General features: G+C 45.0%; 1 protein-coding gene across 2 annotated transcripts in view; it reads right to left on the bottom strand.

Moving 5' to 3' along the window:
• PAQR3 (progestin and adipoQ receptor family member 3) overlaps positions 1-25,976 on the bottom strand; it is a 39,665-nt gene extending 13,689 nt beyond the window's left edge. Inside the window, exons 1-6 of one of the 2 annotated variants that reach the window (XM_073543071.1) lie at positions 25,821-25,976; positions 22,577-22,785; positions 22,175-22,337; positions 2,749-2,904; positions 712-909; positions 537-627 (exon numbers count right to left, since the gene is read on the bottom strand). In XM_073543071.1, the coding sequence (XP_073399172.1) occupies positions 537-627; positions 712-909; positions 2,749-2,904; positions 22,175-22,337; positions 22,577-22,761 (793 nt within the window). In that variant the 5' untranslated portion in view covers positions 22,762-22,785; positions 25,821-25,976. The other variant, XM_073543079.1, reaches the window with a different exon arrangement.
• Positions 25,977-27,294: the final 1,318 nt, after the last annotated feature.

Raw genomic sequence — 27,294 nt, 5'->3', positions numbered from 1 at the left:
CAGATCAAAAGATCGTATCTACACCAAATTGGTATCAATAAAAACGTCAGCTCAGCGTCCAAAAATAAGCCCTCACTCAGACCCAAACCATGAAAAATGGACAGGCTATGGCTCTCAAAAAAATGGCATTTTAAAAAAAAAACAAAAAACAAAACAAAAAAAACTTTGGATTATTCATCAATTAAATAAAAAACAATTTAAAAATCTACAAAATTGTATTAACCTGGAGAATCATAATGGCAGGTCAGTTTTAGCATTTAGTAAACATGGTAAAAAGAAAACAAAACAAAAAAAAAAACAAAAAACTGTTTTTCCAATTTCCCCGCACTTTGAAATTTTTTCCCTATTTCTAGTACACTATTTAGTATATATAGTATGTGTAAGTCAAGGACATTTTTTTGGCCCTAAAATTAACCTACACCTATCACAATGGGTAGCAAAAGACTACATTTAGCAATTAGGGCATACAAAAGAACAAACAGAAAGCTATAAAAACGCCAAGGACTAAAATAAGGCTATATTTTATAGTTTGTTACCTGGAAAATATCTCTCAGGAACCTTAGAAATATAAAACAGAAAAGCGGATGCTGCGATCAGATACATGACAATAACACGGGGAGCAAACTCCTAGAAAAAGAAGAAATGCAGACAGTAAAGAGAATCCACTCAATGTCACTGATGTCCAAAACCTACTTGTTACTAAGTACCCACCTGGACGATAGAGGCGCCAATCCCTCCATTGAGCCAAATCCAGTGGACAGTAGGAATAACGCCATAACCAGACACCAAACAGAATATAACAGAGCGCAGCCTGTGCCACTGTTGTGTGAGGTAGCTAGGATGAATCTGTGCGAAGAACACAGCCAGGATCATAGCCAGCACCGTGATTAAATATACCTGCCGCCAGTACTGCAATAAAAGGCAAAGAAGACAAGGAATGAAGATCAGAAAACAAATCAAATTTGACGTCTATAGAATAAAATCTACAGATGTAGCCAAGTTTCCCTTAGAGGGGTTTTCCCAAGAATAAAGTACATTTTAATCAATGGAACTTACAGTATTAATAAGTTCCACAATTGGAGGTGTTTAAAAATAATGTTTCTGCACTGTTCTTAATCTGCACATGCGCTGTCTCCAGCTGCCATTTTCCTGAAGTCCACCACAGTGAAAACAATGGGAAGTGCGGAGACTCTGCTAACATTTTGTGAAAACCTAGGGCCCTTTGAAGCCCAAACACCCCCTGCTCCCAGCCTGGGGTCCGCAGCATCGCCCTACACCCTCTGCTGCCAGCTTCCTGCAGCAGTGACCCTGCCTCATGTGATCCCGCTCCACTGCAGCCTCCTCCGAAAGCTATATTCAGATTATAAGAGGCAACCCCCATTTTCCTAAATTGCACTACAGACAAATATAATTTGCTGGACAAAAAAAATATATCCTTCATGGTGCAACAGCAATGGAAAAAAAAAAAAAATTGTGACTCTTAGAATGGCATAGTGCAAGAAAGGAAAATGCTGCCTTCATTGTGCAAGTGAAAAACTTTACATATGTGGTAACAAACGTGTAAATAAAAAGATTATAGCAATCTACGGTACAAAGGATGGCAGAAAAATCTGTGCCTTAAAGGCCAAAATAGGCCTTAATGAAGACAAGTGGCCAGATCAAAAGTGGCCAGTTATTGCTGATCCCAAGTGTTCCATTATTTCTTTATTTTTATCTGCCATACAGTACTAGAGATATAGGCCTTTTTACATTGTGCTAATTGTGACAGTTGTGGTTTTTACAATAAGGCATGGCTCACAAGAGTTTCTGGAGTCCTCTTTAAGGGGCAAAAGAATTAACCATGGCTTTTTTCCCCCAATTTATCTAAAATATTGAATTCCTTTTTTACTGCATCATAAAACAGAATTGGTCTAGTCCATGTCCCACATATCCATATTTAAGGGACAGCACCTGAAACCTGTTAATGAAGGATATGCTGTTTTTTACATCTATGCGGAGGGGGTGGAAGGTTTCTCTGCATGCGCATAACAGACGAGGTTCTGTCTCCTTTCTCTTCCAGGTCACTGGCTGCACCTCCACACGTCACATTACTGTGGTTGGTGCTAGACCACAAGCCACAGCGCTTCTTATTTTTAATAATGTAAAGAAGATTAGTTACAGATAACAAAGCACAGTATCCATATGTTACAGCATGACCCAGGAGAACTATGATGTCCTATGCTACGTGAAAGTTGCACATGCTTGGGATCTGTTCAGCGTGGTACGGAAAAATTGGTTTTGCCCCAAACCCTTTTAGAGGATACAAGAGAGTAAGGATTGCAGAAGTCATGCCACATCCCATATATAATCCGTTCACAATTACAGAATATAGCTAATGAACCCCAAATGACTCCGCTGGCATTCGTCTTGCTGCCATAAAGGCTCTTTTTGAAGTACTGCTGTGTAAGCTCTCCCGCTGCAGATGCACTTGGCAAAGCGTGTTCAAACAGGACACACAGAAGGCACGAGTTCAGATGTCCCTTCACTCATTATTTTTAATATGGAAATTCACTCATGAAAATTATGTGGACTTCAGCTCCCAACAGTGCTCATTAGCAAGATAAATAAGACTCAAGGTCTGGAGAATACAAAATAAAACCTTGCCTCGGGCACTGGGAACCAATGTGATGGCTTCATTGATTTGAGCCAGGAAATGAATGGTTTCCTTCACTGATCAAGTCTGAAAACTGGGAATGAAGGATTACTTACATTGTTACAGTAGAAAGCGTAAAACACCCCAGAGACATAGCAGCCCAAGATGCCGATAGAAATGCCAGCATAATCCAGCGCCATCCATCGCCGGCTGGTTTTCTCCGAGCGGTGACAACAAAAGAGGTGATATCCCACCGAGCACAACATGCACACCTACAGAATAAAGATGTACATGTAACGCACACAGCCAATACAGGCAACGGGTCACTGATTACAGCACACTGGACACACAAACGAAGTCGGGATAGATCTGGGCTGACGAGATTGCATACAGTGGTACACAGCATATGAAGGGCACTGTGTGTAGGAAGGCAATATTCTGGTACAGCAGAGTGACAAATATCTCACCTTCAGAGACTGCTGGGATATGGCTCTCACAATTGGTGCCAAACTGATGCAGTTACTTATTTTCCAGTTATAGCAATTTCAATAGGAACATAAATGGAGGAGGGAGGCTTTAACCCCTTAACCCTGGAGCTTTTTTTGGTTTTGCATTTTCATTTTTTTTTCCCAGAGCCATAACTTTTTTATTTTTCCATCAATATGGCCGTGTGACGGCTTGTTTTTTGTGGGACGAGTTGTACTTTTGAACGACACCATTAGTTTTACCATTTATTGTACTAGAAAATGGGAAAAAAATTCCAAGTGCGGTGAAATTGCAAAAATAAAGTGCAATCCCACACTTGTTTTGCTTGGCTTTTTTGCTAGGTTCACTAAATGATAAAATTGACCTTGCCATTATGATTCTCCAGGTCTTATGAGTTCATGGACACCAAACATGTCTAGGTTCTGTTTTATTCAAGTGGTGAAAAAAAATTACAAACTTTGTTAAAAAAAACTGCGCCATTTTCAGAGACCTGTAGCGTCTCCATTTTTTGTGATTTGAGGTTGGGTGAGGGCTTATTTTTTGCGTACCGAGCAGACATTTTCAAATATACCATTTTGGTGCAGATACAATCTTTTGATTTCCCGTTATTGCATTTTAATCCAATGTCGTGGCGACCTAAAAAAACGTAATTCTGGCATTTTGAATTTTTTTCTCGCTACACCGTTTAGCGATCAGATTAATTTTTTTTTTTTATTGATAGATCAGGCGATTCTGGACGCGGCGATACCGAATGTGTGTGTTTGATTTTATTTGTATTGTTTTATTTTGAATGGGGCGAAAGGGGGGTATATTTATATTTTTTTCATATTTTTAAAAACTTTTTTTTTTCATACTTTTGGCATGCTTCAATAGTCTCCATCGGAGACAAGAAACTGCCACTACCCGATCGGCTCTGCTACATAGCGGTGATGAGTAGATCGCCTTTATATAGCAGATTTACTCACTTGCTCAATATTGAGCAAAGGGTCTGAACACTTATGACAACGTGATATTTCATTTTTTCTCTTAATAAACTTGCAAAAATTTCTACATTTGTTTTGTTTTTTTTTCAGTCAAGATGGGGTGCATAGTGTGCAATAATGAGAAAAAAAATGAACTTTTTTGAATTTACCAAATGAAATAAAGAGTGAAAAATTTAAAGGGGTCTGAATACTTTCCATACCCACTGTAGTAGGTAGGTTTAATTATTTAATAATAATAATTTGCTATGTCGCTTTCCTCATGTGCAGGGATTGCAGGACTGTGGGTATCCAAGGTTACGACCACTAGCAACAAGCTAAGGTCCTACAATGACTGCTCAAGAGGAAAGAGACATAGCGAATCAGAAGAACTACAAGTGCTTTTCACTAAATTAAAATATCATCTAAAAGTTAATTTCAGTTCTTCAATACAAAAAGGGAACTTATAGTGAACCTGTCAGCAGCTTGTCAGCCCCCAATCCAAAATTCTAGATAACAAAAATAAGTTACCGGGGGTGGTTCGGTGCGGTCCGGTCCATTGCAGGTCTTGGTCCGACGCCTCCCATCTTCTTGCGATGCCGTCCTCCTGCTTCTTCATCGCGCTCCTGCGCAGGCATACTTCTCTGCCCTGTTGAGGGCAGAGTAAAGTACTGCAGTGCGCAGGCGCTGGGTCTCTCTGATCTTTCCCAGCACCTGCGCACTGCAGTACTTTGCTCTGCCCTCAACAGGGGAGTGATGAAGCCAGCAGGAGGGCACATCGTAAGAAGATGGGAGGCGTCAGACCCGGACCTGCGACACCCATCGGACCGGTCCGCCCCCCTGGGTGAGTATAATAAAACTTATTTTTCTTCTCTCTCAGGTCAGATCGGGGGCTTATCTACAGCATTATAGAATGCTGTAGATAAGCCCTGAAAGGCAGTGGCCGCGTCTTATATCGGTCAAAACTGCTGACAGGTTCCATTTAAATAGAGTCACTACAAACAGAGTGATCTATTTCTAGTGTTTATTTCTGTTATGTTGGTGATTATGGCTTACAGCTAAAGATGAACAAATAGCTTTGGATAAGTCTTTATGCGTATAGCTATAGCACTTACCGAATAGCTGCATCAGAAAGCGGATGCCTGGAGCGCTCACGATAATCAGCTGTGTGTGTCGCGGCTGTGTGACAGTCACAACACATGCATGGAGAGCCTGTTTGTTGGGCTATCCATGCATGTGTTGGTGTCTGTCACACAGCCCAGGCATCCAGGTTACCGATGCACCTATTCGGATAAGGACTCATCCGAAGCTATTCGCTCATCCTCATTTGCAGCCAATGAAAACCCAAAAGTCATTATCTCAGTAAATTAGAATACTTTATAACACCAGCTTGAAAAATGGATTTTAAAATCGGAAATGTTGGCCTACTGAAATGTATGTTCAGTAAATGCACTCAATACTTTGTCGGAGCTCCTTTTGCATCAATTACTGCATCAATGCGGCGTGGCATGGAGGCGATCAGCCTGTAGCACTGCTGTTATGCAAGTCCAGGCTTCTTTGATAGGAGCCTTCAGCTCGTCTGCATTGTTGGGTCTGATGTCTCATCTTCCTCTTGACAATAGCCCTCGTAGCCCATGTCCTGGATATGTATGTGTGTGGGTGGCTCTTGAAGCAATAACTCCTGCAGCAGTCCACTCTCCCCAAATTTTTGAAGTAGCTTGGATTGTGTGCCTCTCCACTCTTCCTCCAGACTCTGGGACCTTGATTTCTAAATAAAATGCAAAATTTACTTTCATCTCAAAACAACACCTTGGACCACTGAGCAACAGTTCTCCTTGGCCCGGGTAAGACGCTTCTGGCGTTGTCTACTGGTCACGAGTGGCTTAACACAAGGAATGCGACACTTGTCGCCCATGTCCTGGATCCGTCTATGTGTGGTGGTTCTTGAAGCAATGACTACAGCAGCAGTCCACTCCTTGTGAATCTCCCCCAGATTTTTGTATGGCCTTTTCTGAACGATCCTTTCAAGGCTGCGGTTATCCCGGTTTCTTGTGCACCTTTTTCTACCACACTTTTTCCTTCCACTCAACTTTCCATTAATATGCTTGGAGCCCACATGTAAAGCACCAGGAAATAAATGGTGCTATAATAAATAATAATACAGCACTCTGAACTGCCAGCTTCTTTAGCAATGACCTTTTGTGGCTTACCCTCCTTGTGGAGTGTGTCAATGACTGCCTTCTGGACATCTGTCAAGTCAGCAGTCTTCCTCATGATTGTGGAGCCTACTGAAACAGACTAAGGGATCCTTTAAAATACTTAGGAAACATTTGCAGGTGGTTTTTTGTTAATTCTAATTTACTGAGGTAATGACTTTTGTGTTTTCATTGGCTGTAAGCTATAATCATCAACATAAACAGAAAGTCTTAGTTACTCACCGGTTAACGGTATTTTTCCATGACAGCACCACCTGAGAGAGGGGATCCGCCCTTCAGGAACAGGAAACCTACAGATACAAAAGGGCGGCACCACTCCCACGCATCAGTTGGATTACAGAGCATAAGAGGACCTCCAAGGTTAATGGCATGATTTATGTACAATACTATCAATACTTAATTATTTATCACCAGTGGACATATACAAGAGGAAGACGTGCACACCCAATTTAACTAAGGGAAGGGAATATACGTGTGCTGTCATGGACTCCGAAAAATACCGTTAACCGGTGAGTAACTAAGACTTTATTCGGTCGTCCATGACAGCACCACCTGAGAGAATTACAGAGCGTAATAACTACTTTAGGGAGGGACTACAGCCTGCAGCACCCTTACACCAAAGGAGAGGTCTGCGGAAGCACCCAGGTCTAGCCTATAATGACTATAAAAGGTGCTCGGAGAGGACCAAGTAGCCGCCTTACATATCTGGTCAATGGAGACTTCCGATCTCTCGGCCCACGAGGTCGCCATGGCTCTAGTGGAATGCGCCCTCAGCTTCCCAGGTGCCGACCTGCCTTTTGAGGTGTATGCTAATGAAATTGCCTCTCTAATCCACCTGGCTAGTGTATTTTTTGACGCTCTAAAACCTTTCCTAGGGCCTTGATGGGAGACAAACAGGGCATTATCTTTCTTCCAGGGATCGGTAACTGCCAGATCTTCTATGAGGCATCTCCTAACATCCAGGGTGTGTAGTTTCTTTTCCTTCTCATTAACTGGATTAGGGAGGAAGGATGGAAGGACTATTTCCTGTGTCCTATGAAAGCTAGAAACTACCTTAGGTAAGTACGCTGGATCAGGCCTAAGTATTACCCTATCGTCTTTAAACTGTAAATAAGAAGGACGCCTAGATAATGCCTGGATGTCGCTTAGTATACGAGCCGACGTCAGAGCTACCAGGAAGGCTACTTTGAGGGACAGGTTTTTTTTATGGAAGCTGATGACATAGGTTCGAATGGAGCTTCCGTGATAGCCGTAAGCACTAAATTCAGGTCCCATGGCATGAACCTATCCTTCACTACTTGTTTGGATCTACCTGCGACCTTAATTAATCTACTGACCCAGTAATTACCCGCGATGTTGCAGCTAAAGAGGGCCCCCAAGGCTGATACTTGTACTTTAAGGGTACTGGTGGAAAGCCCCATGTCCAGACCTTTCTGTAGAAAGTTTAAGATTTGAATTATAGGCGCTGAATCTCCAGCAACTACTCCTGAGTTCAGAAGGAATTTCTTCCAAATTCTGACGTAAATTTTGGTAGTAATGATTTTTCTACTTTTAAGTAGGGTGTTAATCAGATCTGGGGAGAACCCTTTATCTTGTAGCAGTGACCGTTCAAACTCCACGCCATCAGATGTAGGCCAGCCACCTGAGGATGGAAAACTGGGCCCTGGGATAGGAGATCCGGGATGTCCGGAAGAACCCAAGGATCGGACACTGACATGGTCCTGAGGCATGAGAACCATGCCCTCCTGGGCCAAAATGGAGCAATAACTATAACCCTTGCTCCGTCTTTTCTGATTTTCCTCATCACCAGGGGTAGTAGAGATAGGGGAGGGAAGGCATAGGCTAGCCTGAAGTCCCACTTTATCAGAAAGGCATCTACCGCCAGAGAATTCTCTGGGATTTAGGGAGCAGAATTGTCTTAATTTCCTGTTTTCCTTGTTGGCGAAGAGATCTACCTCTGGTTGTCCCCACTTTTGTACAATCAGATTGAAGATGGAGGTTTTTAGGGACTATTCTCCTTGCTTTAGCAGATTGCCTCTTAAGAAATCTGCCGTGATGTTTTCTTTCCCTTTTATATGTAGAGCTGTTAAAGATAGAAAATGCTGCTCTGCTAGTTGGAACAACCGCTCTGCTACATTCATCAGGGGTTTGGAACGAGTCCCGCCTTGGTGGTTGATATAAGCCACGGTGACCTGATTGTCAGAGAACACTCGTACGTGATGGCCCTGTAGATACACAAGGAGCTTTTTAGCTGCCTGCTCCACTGCTGTCAATTCTTTCAGGTTAGACGACATTTCTATCTGATGCTCCCATAGGCCCTGGACCAGAATCTCACCCATATGAGCCCCCCAACCGGAAGGGCTAGCATCCGTGTTGACTATGCGGGTTATGTTATACTCCCAGGGTACCCCTCTGGATAAATTATCCTTCTCTAGCCACCACGCTAGGGACTCGGTTAGCTGGCCCTCCAAGTAACCCCCAAGGACTCTTTGATGTAATAAAACCTCATCCTGTAGTTTCCTTGTATGACACTGTGCCCACTGGACTGCCGAGATACAGGACAAGAGGGAACCCAGAAGGGACATGGCTTTCCTGAGGGACATGGTGGGGTTATTGGAAGCATTCAGGACCTGATAGTGTAGGCGAACAAGCTTCTCCGGAGGCAGACGGCATTCCTGTTTCCCAGAATCTAGGATTAGGCCTAAGAATTGCTGGACTCTCATCGGCTGTAACCGAGATTTCTTGATGTTAAGCAACCATCCTAACCGCTCTAGGGCAGACATCGCCCTTTGAAGCTGTTCCAATGTTCCGCCGTTTTGCCTACAATAAGGAAGTCGTCCTGTTAGGGGACTACTAGAATGTCTGATTCACGTAGATGGGCCATAACTTCTGCTATAACTTTAGTAAACACACGGGGAGCGACTGCCACCCCAAAGGTGAGGGCCGCATATTGGAAATGTTGAACTGACCCATCTAACTGAACCGCCACTCTGAGGAAGCGCTGATGAGCTGCATGAATGGGTATATGGTAGTAGGCGTCTTTTAAATTTAACACCACCATAAAGCAATTTTGAAACAGCAATTCTATTGTGGAATTGATTGTTTCCATTTTGAACAGACGTATGACCAGAAACTCGTTGAGGGCCTTAAGATTTATTATAGTCCTGAAGGAGCGGTCTGACTTACGGACCAGGAACAGAGGGGAGTAGAAACCTTTCCCCCTTTCTCCCTCTGGAACCTCTGTTAGGACCTTCTTGCGGCATAGATCACGAACCTCGGCCTCCAGGGCAGCTTGTTCTGATGTGGAAGACCTGAGTGGGGTGACCTTAAATTGATCTTGGGGAACCCAGGAGAATTCTAGTCGTAGTCCCGCAGCTATCACCCCCAGTATCCAGTTGCGATCAGCGACCAGGCTGGGTAGAAGGCAGCTAGTCTCCCTCCTACCAGAGCAACTAGTCATTGGAGCGGCTTTTTAGTGTCACGTGCTGGACCTTCCTGGCGCCCCCCTCCTCCAAACATAAATCCTGTACCTTTCCTTCTTTTCTCATCCCATCTGCCTTGATCTCTGGATGGCCTTCTACGGAAATATCCCTTCCTGGTAAAGGGACGTCTATAAGAAGGGTTCGGCAGACTGGGGAATTTCTTTTTATCATCCCCGGCTTTTTCTAATAGTTCGCCCAGGACGGGGCCAAAAAGATATTCCCCCTCACACGGAATGGAACAGAGTCGGGACCTGGCCTGGATATCTCCCGGCCAGCATTTTAACCAGAGCGCCCTTTGAGCAGCATTAGACAATCCCACGGTTCTAGCCGCCATCCTTGCAGAGTCCACCAAAGCATCAGCAGCGGCATTTTGGATGATCGGCAGAGTTTTACGAATGGATGCTCTCGAGGCTCCGTCTTTCAGCCGAGAATCCAGTTGATCTAGCCAGACCATCATGGATCTGGCTGTACATGTGGCAGCTATCGCTGGCCTTAGGGCACCCGCTGACATTTCCCATGTTACCTTTAGAAAAGAATCCGCTTTTTTATCCAGCGGATCTTTTAAGGAGGCCATGTCATCAAAAGGTATGGAGGATTTTTTGGAGGCTTTGGCTACTGCTGCGTCCAGCTTAGGGGCCTTATTCCATCTGCTTACCACTGGGTCATCAAAAGGGTACCTCTGCTTGAAGGCTGGTGGCAAGGTGCCCCTTTTTTCAGGCCTCTTCCATTCTCTATCAGACTCTGGACTTTATCATTTAATGGAAAGGCCCTGCGCTTCCTTGGATCTAGACCCCCGAACATCATGTCCTGTGCTGAGAGTTCCGGCTTTGTGTCTGCTACCCCCCATGGTGGACCTTATTGCTTTGACTAGCCTATCCATTTGGTCTAAGGGGAAGCAGAACCAGCTAGAGTCTTCATCTGAGGAAGACGAAGAGGAGGCCGGGGAATCTGAGGAGTCCTCGTCTTTCCTAGGGGCGACCGAGGACTCCGAGCCTGAAAAACTAGCCTCTCTTCTCCTACAAGATTCCCCATGGGATAGGGCTTTCATCTCTGTCCTGATTATCTCCCTCAGGATTGTAGTGAAGTCAGGCGTCTCTTCCGCTACCTGTATAAACGGGGGAGAGTGTTAGGGCCTGTCAATCCACCCATGGACTATTGTTCCCTTTCAACCCCTACAGTCTGTCGCACGCATGGCTGACATAACTTTTTAGGGTGGCCATCTGGAAAGGGGCAACTACAGAGGGCACATTCCCTATGCTTCTGTTTTCCCGTAGCTTTCCTCCCCTGCGAAAAAACATAAGGGAACACTGCATCAGGGTACATTCACGGAGATCTCTTACCCATGCAGTTGAAGCAGGTACCGGATCACGGAGGGAGGCAGGGGGATCCTTTAGTCTGAAGGAACTTCTGCGGCTGTCCGCTCGTTCGTCCCTGCTTCTTTTGCTGGCCACTCGTATGAGGCTTCACTGTGGCCTGTTTCTGCGGGCGCTCCTGCACCTCGTCCAGCTGGTCTATGGGGGCTTCCGTCATATCCATTGCTGGGCCTTCAGAAGCACCCCAGCAGCGTCCCCGCCTGCCTTAAAAAGCCTCCTGATGTCCGGGTCAGCAGGGTTCTGGCTGAGGCACCTCCCACCCGGGACCCGCTCGCGACCTCCCCGCCCTGTGCTCCAGTCCCCCCCCCCTCCCACCGCACGCGACCTAGGACAGTCACGCTTCCACGGCGCACACCGGAAAGCCGGCCGGCACCCAACTTCTGGGTTCGGCGTTCCCGGCCCCACCCCTTCCGCCGCGTCACCTCCGCCGCTCACTTGAGACCGCGCGGAAAGGAGTCGGCACGGCGCCCCCGGCTCAGAAATGCCTCCAGCCCCCACGTGCGTCGCTCTGCGCCTGCCGACTGGGCGCCAACGTCTGCCCGGACGGTGAGAAGACCGGACCCCGGGGGGGAACATACCTCCTGGTGCTGGCACTTTGGAGACAGCTGTCCACCGGACCCCTTGCTCCACCTGCTCCGTCCACTGCCGTTGAGACCTACCCGGCCCCACCGTGGTGCTTCCAGGGACCCCGCGCTGACCGAGGTAGGAGACCCCCCCGCTACCTGGGTCGGTCAGCCGGCCTGGGAATCCTCGACGATCCATGACGGACGATCTGTAGGGAGTCCTGTCCTCTAGGAACAGGAAACCAACTGATGCGTGGGAGAGGTGCCGCCCTTTTGTATCTGTAGGTTTCCTGTTCCTGAAGGGCGGATCCCCTCTCTCAGGTGGTGCTGTCATGGACGACCGAATAAATAAGCACTTGAAATAGATTACTCTGTTTGTAATGACTATATAAAGTATATGAGTTTCAATTTTTGTAGTGAGGAACTGAAATTAATTAACTTTTTGATGATATTCTAATTTAGTGAGAAGCACTTGTATAATATTCATATCTGTCAGCAGAGCCATGTGTGTACACGGAGTGGAGCCGTGTGTGTGTGTGCGAGGTGTACGGAGCGGAGCCACGTGTGTGCGAGGTGTAAGGAGCAGAGCCGCATGTGTATGGAGAAAAGCCGTGTGTGTACACGGAGTGGAGCCGTGTGTACGGAGCGGAGCAGCGCGTGTGCGAGGTGTACAGAGCAGAGCAGCGCATGTTCGAGGTGTACAGAGCGGAGCAGCACGTGTACGAGGTGTACGGAGCAGAGCCGCGTGTGTGTGAGGTGTATGGAGCAAAGCCGCATGTGTACAAGGTTTACGGAGTGTAGCCATTTGTGTTCAAGGTTTACAGAGCGTGGCCACGTGTGTACAAGGTGTACGGAGCAGAGCCGCATGTGTACGAGGTTTACGGAGTGGAGCCATGTGTGTACTGAGTGGAGCCGTGTGTGTGCGAGGTGTACAGAACGGAGCCGTGTGTGTGCGAGGTGTACAGAACGGAGCCGTGTGTGTATGAGGCATAAAAAGCAGAACCGTGTGTGTATGATGTATGCGGAGCCATACGTGTACAAGGTGTATGGTGGGGAGCATTCATACCTCCCAGCGGGACAGTCCCGATTTTGAGAGAGATTCTGCCCCGGCTGGGAGCCTACTTTTCCCGCGGACACAGGAGTACACGGCGGAGCCCCGAGGAGCACTTTATAATTCGCACGTGACGTTCCACCAGAAGTGACGTGCTAGAAGCTGACTGGAAATTAGGTAATTTTGGGAGGAGATTGTGACGGAACCATGGAGGCACTTCAGGAAATGCTTCAGATCCATCACCGTATCCTCCCCCAACAGCTCGGACAGCAGGATCGCCGTGGACTCAGGATTGTCGACCATGTGAGCGGATCATGATATGACCTGCATCGGGAGGCTCAGGTGGGCACTACAGTGGGAGCCGGGCTGCTGTAGTATCTTTATAGAATCTTTCTTTCTCTCTCTGTTTCTTTCCTTCTTTCTTTCTCTGTTATTTCTTTCTTTCCCCTCTTTCTTTCTCTCTCTGTTCTTTCTTTCTCTCTCGGTTTTCTTTTTCTCTCAGTTCTTTCTTTCTTTTCCTCAGTACAAGTCAGTGTGCCCACAATACCAGTCGAATAAGAGGGGTAGGAAACTAGGTGGCACTGGTCACATTGAGCCTCTCATACTTTTTACTGGTGTATAATCATATGCCCTGAGCACTCCCATAAAGTGGGCCAGCGCCAGACAACAGGGTACAAACAAATCACTATTACTATCAGTCCAAGTGGACAATTATATAGGTAAAGTTAATGATGTCCCTGTGCCAAGCACTGCGGAGGATCAGAATACACTGAGGAGACCAGAACAGCAGGGTTTGGGTAGAAGAATTATATGGGGCCCATTACACTGTATGAAGTAATATATGGTGCCCATTATACTGTATGCAGTAATATATGGTGCCCATTATGCTGTAAGAAGTAATATATGGGGCCCATTATACTGTATGCAGTAATATATGGGGCCCATTATACTGTATGCAGTAATATATGGTGCCCATTATGCTGTATGAAGTAATATATGGTGCCCATTATGCTGTATGAAGTAATATATGGTGCCCATTATGCTGTATGAAGTAATATATGGTGCCCATTATGCTGTATGAAGTAATATATGGGGCCCATTGTACTGTATGAAGTAATAGATGGGGCCCATTATACTGTAAGTAGTAATATATGGGGCCCATTATGCTGTATGAAATATTTGGGGCCCATTATACTGTATACTATAATATATGGTGCCCATTATACTGTATGCAGTAATATATGGTGCCCATTATACTGTATGCAGTAATATATGGGGCCCATTATACTGCATGCAGTAATATATGGGGCCCATTATACTGTATGCAGTAATATATGGGGCCCATTATACTGTATGCAGTAATATATGGGGCCCATTATACTGTATGCAGTAATATATGGGGCCCATTATACTGTATGCAGTAATATATGGGGCCCATTACACTGTATGCAGCAATATATGGGGCCCATTACACTGTATGCAGCAATATATGGTGCCCATTACACTGTATGCAGTAATATATGGTGCCCATTACACTGTATGCAGTAATATATGGTGCCCATTACACTGTATGCAGTAATATATGGTGCCCATTATGCTGTATGAAGTAATATATGGTGCCCATTATGCTCTATGAAGTAATATATGGTGCCCATTATGCTCTATGAAGTAATATATGGTGCCCATTATGCTGTATGAAGTAATATATGGTGCCCATTATGCTGTATGAAGTAATATATGGTGCCCATTATGCTGTATGAAGTAATATATGGTGCCCATTGTACTGTATGAAGTAATATATGGGGCCTATTGTACTGTATGAAGTAATATATGGGGCCTATTATACTTTATGAAGTAATATATGGGGCCCATTATACTTTATGAATATATGGTGCCCATTATACTGTATGCAGTAATATATGGGGCCCATTATGCTGTACGAAGTAATATATGGTGCCTATTATTCTGTATGAAGTAATATATGGGGCCCATTATACTGTATGAAGTCATATATGGGGCCCTTTATGCTGTATGAAGTAATATATTGGGCCCAATATACTGTATGCAGTAATATATGGGGCCCATAATACTGTATGGAGCATTATGTGGGGATAGGGGATGACTTTGTTTGTTGTGGATCAGACCGCTGGGACCCCCATGATCCTGGGAAATGTAGCTTTGAAGAGCACCATGTAAATGGAGCTGTGGTCAGTCATACGCACTGTGGTGCCATTCACATGTGGCTCTTCAAATTACTCCTTAAAGAGAGTGATGAGGGGACAACAAAGTATAGCAAAAATTCACTGATCGGGGTGATGAGTGCTATAGTTTGTGGGATGGTGGGTGTTGCAGCCCTCCTGTTGCTTCATCGCTCTCCGACATCGCGCTGCTGCGCAGGCGTACTTCTGCACCCTGTTAAGGACAGAGCAGATTCCTGCAGTGAGCAGGCGCTGGGTCTCTCTGACGTTTCCCAGCACCTGCGCACTGTAGTACCTTGTTCTGCTCTCAACAGGGCAGAGAAGTACGCCTGCACAGGAGCGCAATGCCAGGGATCCATGAACAAAGCAGGAAGGCAGCATCGCAAGAAGATGGGAGGCACCGGACCTGCGACACCCATCGGACCGGACCGCCCCAGGGTGAGTATAATAAAACTTATTTTTCTTATCTTGCAGGTCGGACTGGGGGGCTTATATACAGCACTATAGAATGCTGTAGATAAGCCCTGAAAAACAGTGGCCGCATCTTATATTGGCCAAAAGTGCTGACAGGTTCGCTTTAAATTGCGCTACACAAGTACAAAAAATACTCATGTGTCTATATCCTTAGTCCCAACATGTGATCCTTTCACTGCTTACATAACATACTGCACTAACTACAGTAGCAATCAAAATTATTCAACCCCTATTGTAAATTTATATCAGCAAACTTTAACTCTTTCTGCTGTTTGCAATAACCCAAACAAAAACCTATTTAGATATTTCAAGACAACTATTAAGTGGTTTCTCCAAATTCTCAACAAAATACCAGCTTTACTGTCTACTGCGGTTAAGGATTGTTCAATCCCTTCATCGCAGGCATCTTTAGTACCCAATAGCCAAAGGGTGCTCTATTAGGATTAGAGTTTATTTATTTTACTCATTTATATAGCGCTATTAATTTCACAGCACTTTACAAACATTATCGGCACTATCCCCGATGGGGTTCAAAAGCTAGATTCCCTATCAGTATGTCTTTGGAATGTGGGAGGAAACCGGAGTACCCGGATGAATCCCATGCAAATATGGGGAGAACATACAAACTCCTTACAGATGTTTTCCTTGGTGGGATTTGAACCCAGGACCCCAGCGCTGCAAGTTGAGCGAATATCTTCGGTTCCCCGTTTATTCGGCAAGCTATAGCGCTTGCCGAATAAGCTACAGCAGGAACCCAGATACCTGGATCGAGCCGGCTGAACAGTTGATCGCTGCCGCAGCTGCATGTGTCGCTGCTGTGTGACAGTCACTACACATGCATGGAAAGCCAAATACACAGGCTCTCCATGCATGTGCTGTGACGGTGACACAGCCGCGACACATACAGCGGCGATAAGCTGTTCAGCCGGAGCGATTCAGGAAGCCGCTATAGCTTGCCGAATACCGTAAGCGGGGAACCGAAGATATTCACTCACCTCTAATTAGGATCTTCTACAAACGTGATACATAGACTGACTGTAGCATTTTTGAAGAATTTTAGCCAATTCCTCATGAGAAATGTCCTTGGGTTCACTAACATTCCTGGATTTTCAATGGAGTAGTCCAAAAATCTGAGTTAAGAGGTAAATTCCATAAACAAACAAGGTAAAAATACAAAAACAGGCAATATTCTCAAGTTCAAGATTAAAGAAACACTGACTACACTGCTTGAATGTGGAGAAAGAGGAAGGTATCACAAACTACCACCAGACTCTTGAGGAGGCATGTGGTCAAAAATCGTTGAGTGACTTACAAAAGACCAGAAGTAAGATTTGGTGGCAGCAGGCAATGAGGTTTCAATTTACATAGTAAACAGTGAAGGTGTCCAAGCCGAACTCCAAGACATACACATCTACTAACCTAAAACTTCAAGAGATCTTGGCTCTAATATGCTCAAAAGCGTATAAATATGTCACAGAAGTTTGGGGATTCTATTCTGTGGAATAATGAAACAAAACTGGAACTTTTCAGGTTTATAGATCAACGGTATGTCTGGAGGAAGAAGAATGAAGCATACACTGAAAAGAAGACCACTGTCCACAGGGAAGAATGGTGGTGGCTCAGCGATGTTCTAGAGATGTTTTAACCGCAGCACTGAAAACCTGCAGCGTGTGAAGGACAAGATGGATTCAATCAAGTGTCAGGAAATCTTAGGAGAAACAATCATGTCTTCTCTGAGAAAGATGCAGGTTGGGCGTCATCAGACCTCCCAACAGGACAATGATTCCAGGCACACTTCAAAATTCACCAAGGTTTAGTTTCCGAAGAAGCCCTGGAAGATGATGGCGTGGCTGACACAGTTGTCTGACTTGAACGCCATAAAAAATCTTTGATGAGATTTGAAGAAGGCCATGCAGTTTTGAACTTGTGAACTATGGATTAACCCCTTCACCCCCAAGGGTGGTTTGCACGTTCATGACCGGGCCAATTTTTACAATTCTGACCACTGTACCTTTATGAGGTCATAACTCTGGAACGCTTCTATGGATCCCGGTGATTCTGACATTGTTTTCTCGTGACATATTGTACTTCATGTTAGTGGTAAAATTTCATTCAAATAACTTGCGTTTATTTGTGAAAAAAACGGAAATTTGGCAAAAATTTTGAAAATTTTGCAATTTTCCAACTTTTAATTTTTATGCCCTTAAATCACAGAGATACGGCACACAAAAAACTTAATAAATAACATTTCCCACATGTTTACTTTACATCAGCACAATTTTGGAACCAAAATTTTTTTTTGTTAGGAAGTTATAAGGGTTAAAAGTTGACCAGCGATTTCTCATTTTTACAACACCATTTTATTTTTAGGACCACATCACAATTGAAGACACTTTGAGGGGTCTATATGATAGAAAATACCCAAAAGTGACACCATTCTAAAAACTGCACCCCTTAAGGTGCTCAAAACCACATTCAAGAAGTTTATTAACCCTTTAGGTGCGTCACAGGAATTTTTTTGAATATTTAAAAAAAAAAAATGAACATCTAACTTTTTTTCACAAAAAAAATACTTCAGGTTCAATTTTTTTTATTTTACCAAGGGTAACAGGAGAAATTGGACTGCAAAAGTTATTGTGCAATTTGTCCTGAGTACGCTGATACCTGATTTGTGGGGGGGAAAGACTGTTTCGGCACATGGCAGAGCTCAGAATGGAAGGAGCGCCGTTTGACTTTTTCAATGCAAAATTGGCTGGAATTCAGATCGGACTCCATGTCACGTTTGGAGAGTCCCTGATGTACCTAAACAGTGGAAACCCCCTACAAGTGACCCCATTTTGGAAACTAGACCCCCCAAGGAACTTATCTAGATATGTGGTGAGAACTTTGAACCCACAAGGGCTTTACAGAAGTTTATAACGTACAGCGGTACAATTAAAAAATCATATTTTTTCCACAAAAATGATCTTTTCACCCCAATTTTTATTTTCCCAAGGGTAACAGGACCCTAAAAGTTATTGTGCAATTTGTCCTGAGTATGCTGATACCCCACATGTGGGGGTAAACCACTATTTGGGCGCATGGCAGAGCTCGGAAGGGAAGCAGCGCCATTTGACGTTTTTGGCTGGAATTGAGATCGGACATCATGTCGCGATTGGAAAACCCCTGATGTACCAAAACAGTGGAAACCCCCCACAAATGACACCATTTTGGAAACTAGACCCCCTAAGGAACTTGTCTAGATGTGTGGTGAGAACTTTGAACCCCCAAGGGCTTCACAGAAGTTTATAACATAAAGCCGTACAATTAAAAAATCATATTTTTTCCACAAAAATGATCTTTTCACCCTCAATTCTTATTTTTCCAAGGGTAACAGCACCCTAAAAGTTATTGTGCAATTTGTCCTGAGTACGCTGATACCCCACATGTGGGGGTAAACCACTATTTGGGCGCATGGCAGAGCTCGGAAGGGAAGCAGCGCCATTTGACGTTTTTGGCTGGAATTGAGATCGGACACCGTGTCGCGATTGGAAAACCCCTGATGTACCTAAACAGTGGAAACCCCACACAAATGACACCATTTTGAAAACTAGACCCCCTAAGGAACTTATCTAGATGTGAGGTGAGCACTTTGAACCCCCAAGGGCTTCACAGAAGTTTATAATGCCAGGGCATGAAAAGAAAAAAATCGTATTTTTTCCACAAACATGATCAATTATTCCCCAATTTTTTTATTTTCCCAAGGGTAACAGGAGAAATTGAACCCCAAAAGTTGTTGTCCAATTTGTCCTGAGTAAGCTGACACCCCATATGTGGGAGAAAACTACTGTATGGACACACGTCGGGGCTCGGAAGGGAAGCAGTGCCATTTTGGAATGCAGACTTTGATGGAATGGTCTGCGGGTGTCATGTGCGTTTGGAGAGCCCCTGATGTACCTAAACTATTGAAACTCCCCACAAGTGACCCCATTTTGGACACTAGACCCCCCCACGGAACTTATCTAGATGTGTGGTGAGCACTTTGAACCCCCAAGTGCTTCACAGAAGTTTATAACGCTCGGATGTGAAAATAAAAAAATCATTTTTTTCCACAAAAATGATATTTTTGCCCCCAATTTTTTATTTTCCTAAGGGTAACAGGAGAAATTGGACCCCAAAAATTGTTTTGCAATTTGTCCTGAGTAGGCTGATACCCTACATGTGGGGGTAAAACACTGTTTGGGCGCATGGCAGAGCTTGGAAGAGGAGCACCATTTGACTTTTTCAACTCAGAATTAGCTGGAATTGAGATCAGACGCAATGTTGCATTTGGAGAGCCCCTGATGTGCCCAAACAGTGGAAACCCCCAATTCTAACTCCAACCCGAACCCCAACACACCCCTAACCCTAATCTCAGCTTTAACCCTAGCCCTAACCCTAATGGAAAAATGGAAATAAATACATTTTTTTAATTTTATTATTTTTCCCTAACTAAGGGGGTGATAACGGGGGGTTTGATTTACTATTTATGGCGGTTTTTATTTATGGCAGCTGTCGCACGCTAAAAGACGCTTTTTATTGTAAAAATAGTTTTTGCATCACCACATATTGAGAGCTATAATTTTTCCGTATTTTGACCCACCGAGTCATGTGAGGTCTTATTTTTTGCGGGACGAGTTGACGTTTTTATTGGTACCATTTTCGGGCACGTGACATTTTTTGATCGCTTTTTATTCTGATTTTTGGGACGCAGAATGAACAAAAACCAGCGATTCATGAATTTCTTTTGGGGGAGTACGTTTACACCGTTCCGCGTGCGGTAAAATTGATAAAACGGTTTTATTCTTTGGGTCAGTACGTTTACAGCGATACCTCATTTAGGTCGTTTTTTTATGTTTTGTCGGTTTTTTGCAATGAAAACTATTTTATATAAAAAATAATTATTTTTGCATCGCTTTATTCTGCGAGCTATAACTTTTTTATTTTTTCGCTGATGATGCTGTGTGGCGGCTCGTTTTTTGCGGGACAAGATGACGTTTTCAGCGGTAACATGGATATTTATATGCGTCTTTTTGATCGCGCGTTATTACACTTTTTGTTTGGCGGTATGATAATAAATCATTTTTTGCTTCGTTTTTTATTTTTTAAGGGGTTCGCTAAAGGGGTTAACTAATGGGACAGTTTTATAGGGCGGGTCGTTACGGACGCGGCGATACCTAATATGTGTACTTTTATTGTTTTGGTTTTTTTTATTTTCAAAAAGAATTTATTGGGGAATATTTTTTTTTTTTTTTTTACTAATTTATTTGGCGATTTTTTTAAAATTATTTTTACACTTTTTTTTTTTTTTTACTTTATTACATAGTCCCAGGTGGGACATCACTGTCCTGTGACAGATCGCTGATCTGTCACTGTGACAGATCAGCAATCTGTCACAGGCATTGAAGAGGACTTCCTCTTGCCAGCGCTTTGCAGGCACTGAGGAAGCCAGCTTCCTCCAAGCCCCCGAAGGCCCCCGTCGCCATCTTGGATTCGGGGGCCTGGAGGAAAGGAGCCCCCGCAGCAGCGCTGCACATTGCGCTGCCGTGGGGGGCTCAGGGAAGCACGGAGGGAGCCCCCTCCCTGCTGATGCTTCCCTTTAACTCCCGGTACACCGCGATCGTGTTTGATCGTGGTGTGCAAGGGGTTAACGTGTCGGGGGCGGTCCATGACCGCCCCTGACACATTGTGCCGGGTGTCAGCTGTGATAATCAGCTGACACCCGGCCGCGATCAGCGGCGCTCACCACGTGGGCTCCGCTGATCGCGGTAGACGTACTATCCCGTCCATGGGCATAGGGGCCCGGGTCCCATGGACGGGATAGTACGTCGGATGTCAGGAAGGGGTTAAAGAACCCTTTTAATTTTTAGTGAACTCAATGCCATTTCCCAAGAGTAAGGGCTAAGATTTCTCAGGAACACTGCCAGAAGCTGATGCCTGGCTATGTATCTCATTTGCAGGTCATAACACCCAAGTGCTCTACTAATTACTAAACATACCTGTCATGAAGAGTTTGAATAATCCTGGGACTGCAGTAGTCATTAAAACTAATATTTTGTGTAGGATTTGGAGAAGCCACTCATTAGCTGGTTTGGGCTATTTAACAACCTTCCTGACTTGGGACGAGCAGATATGTCAGAGTTTCAGGTATTTCCCACAAATAGACATACCAGTACGTCATGGAGATTATATGGGCACACAAGATGTTCCTGCACAATCACCACCTGGAACTTGGCTTAACTGATAAATGAGCTCTTATTGCAACAGCCAGGGAAGGCCACGGAGTTCTATCTTTCTGATCCTTTTGTTTCCCAACCTGAACAGTACAGGAGACCAAGGTATGCAACAGCAGCAACTCAAACATACTTTGCGAGCACGCTGTGGTTAGTATCAGTGCGCACTCGGAAAACACCTATCTGAGCACGTTTACTCGACACGAGTGCTGTGTAATGGAGAGAGTTGTGCCTACTCGCATCACAAAACAACTTCTGGTCACCCATTACATGGTAACTACATAGAACAGTTTTCCTCTGTAACTATGGCTTCTGCGGCTGCCACTTTATTAAACCTACGGCTCTTCATTCACTGCTGAACATTGTTTTGCTACTACACAGTGAATCATCATCCTTCAGATACAGAGGCAGGAGTATCGAGGAAATGCGGGGATCCAGTAGGTATGGGCTCCTTTAAAAATTAAAACTTTAAGGCAAACAAGTACTTACCTGGAAACAGAACAGGCAAATGGAACAGATCACAAAGTCTTCCCTGGAAGCATTCGCTGACGGCAGAACTGACATCATGTCATAAACACCGAGAGTAAAGAAGAGCAAAAAACCCAACAAATGGCTCCAAATGTTGACAGTCTCATTTGATAAAATGAAGAGGCTGCAGAAAGATCCAAATGTTAGCCTATTAGATACATTTGTGAAATACTTGAACACAAAATTACTTGACGTAAACTCTACAGTACTTGTATCCTCTCTATCTTTAGGGGGCAAAAAACTGGTGATAGGAAGGGAAACTTTCCTGGTGAGATTCCCCATTAGTGTTTCACCACTTCATAGCACAATAAAAGTAATAAGTAACCGCCCCATCAAAAAGCAGGCAATAAATACTTATCTGACCTCTTCAGACACAAACGGGATGGAAGATATGCTCTGTAGCCATCAGTAATGTACGGGTTGTCTTTAAGGAAGATGGGGATCTGTTCGTAGGTGTAAAGTCGGATTCCCCTGGGGAGCAGGACTGGCCAGTACTGGTAACTGCCCAGTTCTATGTAATGGGCACTCTTAAGCAGTTTATGGTGCATGGTGGAAGAGTTTCTACACCAGTCCTAGAAAACAGAAGAAAACACATTAGCTCAGTAGAAACATCTCACACCCGACTGCCCTGATAATTTGCTACAATAGTAGAGGTAAAAGGTCTGACTGTACAGGCTCCAAATGGTCAACACGGAGATGGGTTCTCCCACTAAATAGATTTATCCCTATTACTAGTATAGATGACTGTATGATCAAAGGGGATAAGTCAACCAAGACCCCCAATATAATAAGAATGGTGGGGTCACAAAGTCCCTTGTGAGTGACAAACTACTGATTTCAAAGCGCCATCGGCTGGTACGAAGTCGGCTGTGTTTGAAATTTTTGTCCCTGAATGACCTTCCTGACCATTGAACATCAATGGCCAGGCTGAATGACTGCAATAGCGCAGGCGGGCAAAATATATACGGCTGTATCTAAGGTAAGGGTCTGCTTACATTTGACCACCTGCGGCACTAAAAGACCAGCGATCGGCAACTTGTTTGCTCGTGGTTCAACCCCTTAGTGACAGAGCCAATTTGGTACTTAACGACCGGGCCAATTTTTACAATTCTGACCACTGTCACTTTATAAGGTTATAGCTCTAGAACGCTTCCATGGATCTCGCTGATTCTGAGAATGTTTTTTCGTGACATATTGTACTTCATGTAAGTGGTAAAATTTATTCGATATGACTTGCGTTTATTTATGAAAAAATGGAAATCTGGCAAAAATTTTGCAATTTTCAAACTTTTAATTTTTGCACCCTTAAATCAGAGAGTCATATCGCACAACATAGTTAAATAACATTTCCCAAATGTCTAATTTGCATCAGCACAATTTTAGAAACAATTTTTTTTGTTAGGACGTTATAAGGGTTAAAGTTTGACCAGCGATTTCTTATTTTCCAACAAAATTTACAAAACCATTTTTTTTAGGGACCACCTCACATTTGAAGTGAGTTTGGAGGTCAATATTGCAGAAAATACCCAAAAGTGACACCATTCTAAAAACAGCACCCCTCAAGGTGCGCAAAACCACATCCAAGAAGTTTATTAACCCTTCAGGTGCTTCATGAGAGCTAAAGAAATGTGGAAGGAAAAAAAATTAACATTTTAGTTTTTTCCCACAAAAATTAACTTTGGAACCAATTTTTTTTTTTATTTTCACAAGTGTATCAGGAAAAGTGGACCACAAAATTTGTTGTGCAATTTCTCCTGAGTACGCCGGATACCCCGTATGTGGGGGAAAGCCACTGTTTGGGTGCATGGGAGAGCTCGGAAGGGCTGGAATCAATGGCGGGCGCCATGTCGTGTTTGGAGAGCCCCTGATGTGCCTAAACAGTGGAAACCCCAATTCTAACCCTAACCCACCACTAACCCTAATCCCAACCCTAATCGTAATCCTAACCCCAACACAACCCTAGCTCTAGCCCCAACCCTAATGGAAAAATGGAAATACATTTTTTTATTTTATTATTTTTACCTAACTAAGAGGGTGATAAAGGGGGTTTTGAGCTACAATTTTTTTTTTTTTATTTTGATCACTGTGATCAAAACGAACCAATGGGAAAAATTTCCTATTGTTGCCAGGTGCCAGCCAGCAGGTCTCGGCGGACGTACTGTGCGTGCGCCTGCCATTTTTTTTCCAGTAGACGATGCCGAGGGCCTGGGCACACAGCTGGAGGGACCAAGGGAAGTTGCAGGTACCGGGGGGGGAACCCCATTTCCCTCTCTTCTGATGTGCTAGATCATATCAGAAGACAGAGAAATTAAACGTTAATCAGACTTTTTTTTTTGTTGTTGCTGTTATTTGGTGAATAATGGCTATGGCAACACTGGGGTCGGTAAAAACCAACCTGAATCATGTTCTCTGGGGTCTCGGCTACCCCTGGAACTTCCGATGCTATAACATTATTTCTCAGCGCCTTAAAAAGCGTATCGGCGGACGATAAGGGGTTAATAGCCTGTTAATGACACTGAACGATCACTAATAGATCATGCAGTGTGCATAGGAAGCCATTGTCTATAGGAGATCTGCAACGACAGATACGGGGGTTTTCTAGAGACCCCTAGCTGTCATGCCAACCCATCGGCGCACCGTGATCATGTGACCGGAGGTGATGCGCTTCCATTAAGCAAGAGTTAAATGCCACTGTTACTGATTTAACATGTTAACAGCTGTGGGTGGATCGTGATTCCACATGCGGCTGTCAGGGGCACATGACAGCTGATCAAAACAGATGTCATGTGCCTGAAAAAAAAAAAAAAAAGCAGGCTCAGAGCTGGAGCCCGCATCAATGAAAGGGAGGCGACCTACGATGTACCTATGCATCAGAGGTCGTAAAGGAGTTGTCTGGGGCCACTCTATGTGACTGCAGACTTGTGAATCCTCACATCAAGTGCAGGAGGGTCCTCCGGTAACAGTGCCGGCCACGAGACTGCAAATATGTGATATGCCTACTTCCTGCCACCTTCGATTAGACTGTTCACAGCGTCACTCTACACACTTGCATGGAGAGTATCCATAAAGCATACTTGCAGTCACACAATGGCCGTTCTCAAGGCGGACACCGGCGAATCCTCACAGTGCACACTATATGATGATTCACTGCAGAGTGACTGCAAACATGTAGTTTAAGACCGGACAACCCCATAGGTTGGGAAGCTATTCCCCCTGTATGGAATGGAGGACTTCCTGGGGCACTGAGAAGTCCCATGTGAACGGCGCAGAGGTTGATCATGCGACCACCGCTCCATTCACTCTTATAGGACCGCCGGAGATAGCGAAGCGCTGCGCTCACCCATATGCATGGCTGGCTTCACACCAAGGGTGCTCAGGTCCCAAAGATTGGGGGGATAGCCCATATCCGCCGCATAGATGGGGACCACCTTCCAGACGTGAAACCCCATTATGCTTTATGGAACGAGTGCTGACAGTCTGTGCACAGGGCAGCAATGAGACACAGGGATGTGCTGAGCGCACACGGCACAGTCCAGAGAAAAGTTCATGGCGGGTGGCAATGGAGCACGTGCCAGTATCAGCGGGACCCGGAGCCGGTCACACTCACCCTCCGGTCTCTCCCTCATAGAACACTGTAGCCTCCTGCTCCGTCTGCCTCGGACGTGGCCAGTCAGCTGCAGCGGTGACGTCATCACGCCCCGCCGCTGGCTCCTGCTGTTAAAGCGGCAGTACCCGGATATACGGGAGGCTGAACAGCTCCCGAGGAGTAAGGTGGCGGCGGCTGTTACTGCTGCCGGCGGGTAATGCTGTGACCCCATGGCGGCCGCTACAGAGCAGCAGGCTCAGACCGTGTTTCTGTTTCCCGCTCTCGGGGCGCAGTTTAGCGATTCCTGAGCCTTTCTCCTGATCCATCCATTGTAACTGTCTTAAAAGTTGCAACATTTGGCGCAACTTTTCTCCAATTCTCCCCCGGTGCATTTTTGAATTCGCCATCAAATTTCGGTATGTTTTTTTGTCCCTTTTTTTTCTCTCCAAAAGTCAGAAAGTCCAAGACTGGAGCAAAGTACAATTTTATTTTTTTTCCTTTGCGCCAAGGCTAATGAATCCCGTGCAGCATTTATACGAATTTAGCACAAAAACTGGCAACTAATGCCACAAAACAGAACGGAGAGTGCTTTAACCCCTTAAGGACCAGGGGTGTATGCTGCTGTCGCTAGGAGGCTGACACTAGGCAAAATAGGAAAATGGCTCCTCCCCGGCAGTATACACCCACCGACAGGCACCTCAGTGCTTAGTGTCCGTAGGAGACAGACCTGGGATCTGACCCCAGATCCGCATTTTCTTTTTCAGGTATCTTGTTGTGTTTTATTAATCTTTTTTCTTTGTCTTTCAGGTTCTTCTTCCTTAGGGTAACAGGGTGTAATTTCTCTGTTTTCTCATACTTATGCAACCGAGAGAGCAGTGTGGGGTCACCCACATCGCCCACTCTCAGACCCAGGGCAATTCCCGGTGGCCGGTCCTAGCCTTTTCCCCTCCCCACCCCTGTCCTCGGAGAAGGCTGGGAGGAAGACGGTGGTCACCAGCGGTAACCTCCCCCCTTCTCGTAAGGGGTTGGCGCCGTCTTCTGCACCATATGGAGACAGTGCAGGAAGGAGGATCCCTGATTCCAGCGACCCTTACCCATCTGAGGGCTCCTGATGCGATCCTTATCGGAGAAGAGGAACCGTTGACCCACCTTGCAGGTATGTATAATGTATGTATGTTTCCCCACCCCCCCGCAGCGGCACATGGCAGGACTTGTCAGCATTTCTGTCCTTTAACAGGGGACAGGGCGGCTTTAGTGCATTATTCCCTGCAGAGCTGCGGCCATTTTTCCCATTGCCGGTCCCAGACCTTGGGGACAACCTACCTCCTCCCCAGCCACTCACCACAGCGCGTTTGAATTTCACGCTCTCTTGGAGTAGGAAGTTGACTTCTTGTGAGAGAAATTACTCAGTTGTAGAGAAGGAGGGTTTGGCCATAAAATGGGCAGTGGATACATTACGGTACTACCTGGTGGGACGGAAGTTTAGGTTAATATC

The sequence above is a fragment of the Dendrobates tinctorius genome, unplaced genomic scaffold (assembly GCF_039654945.1).
Source record: "Dendrobates tinctorius isolate UK_male_01 unplaced genomic scaffold, ASM3965494v1 ptg000011l, whole genome shotgun sequence".
NCBI lineage: Eukaryota > Metazoa > Chordata > Amphibia > Anura > Dendrobatidae > Dendrobates > Dendrobates tinctorius.
Note: the sequence above shows the minus strand (reverse complement) of the source record. Positions and strands in the feature narration are given on the sequence as shown.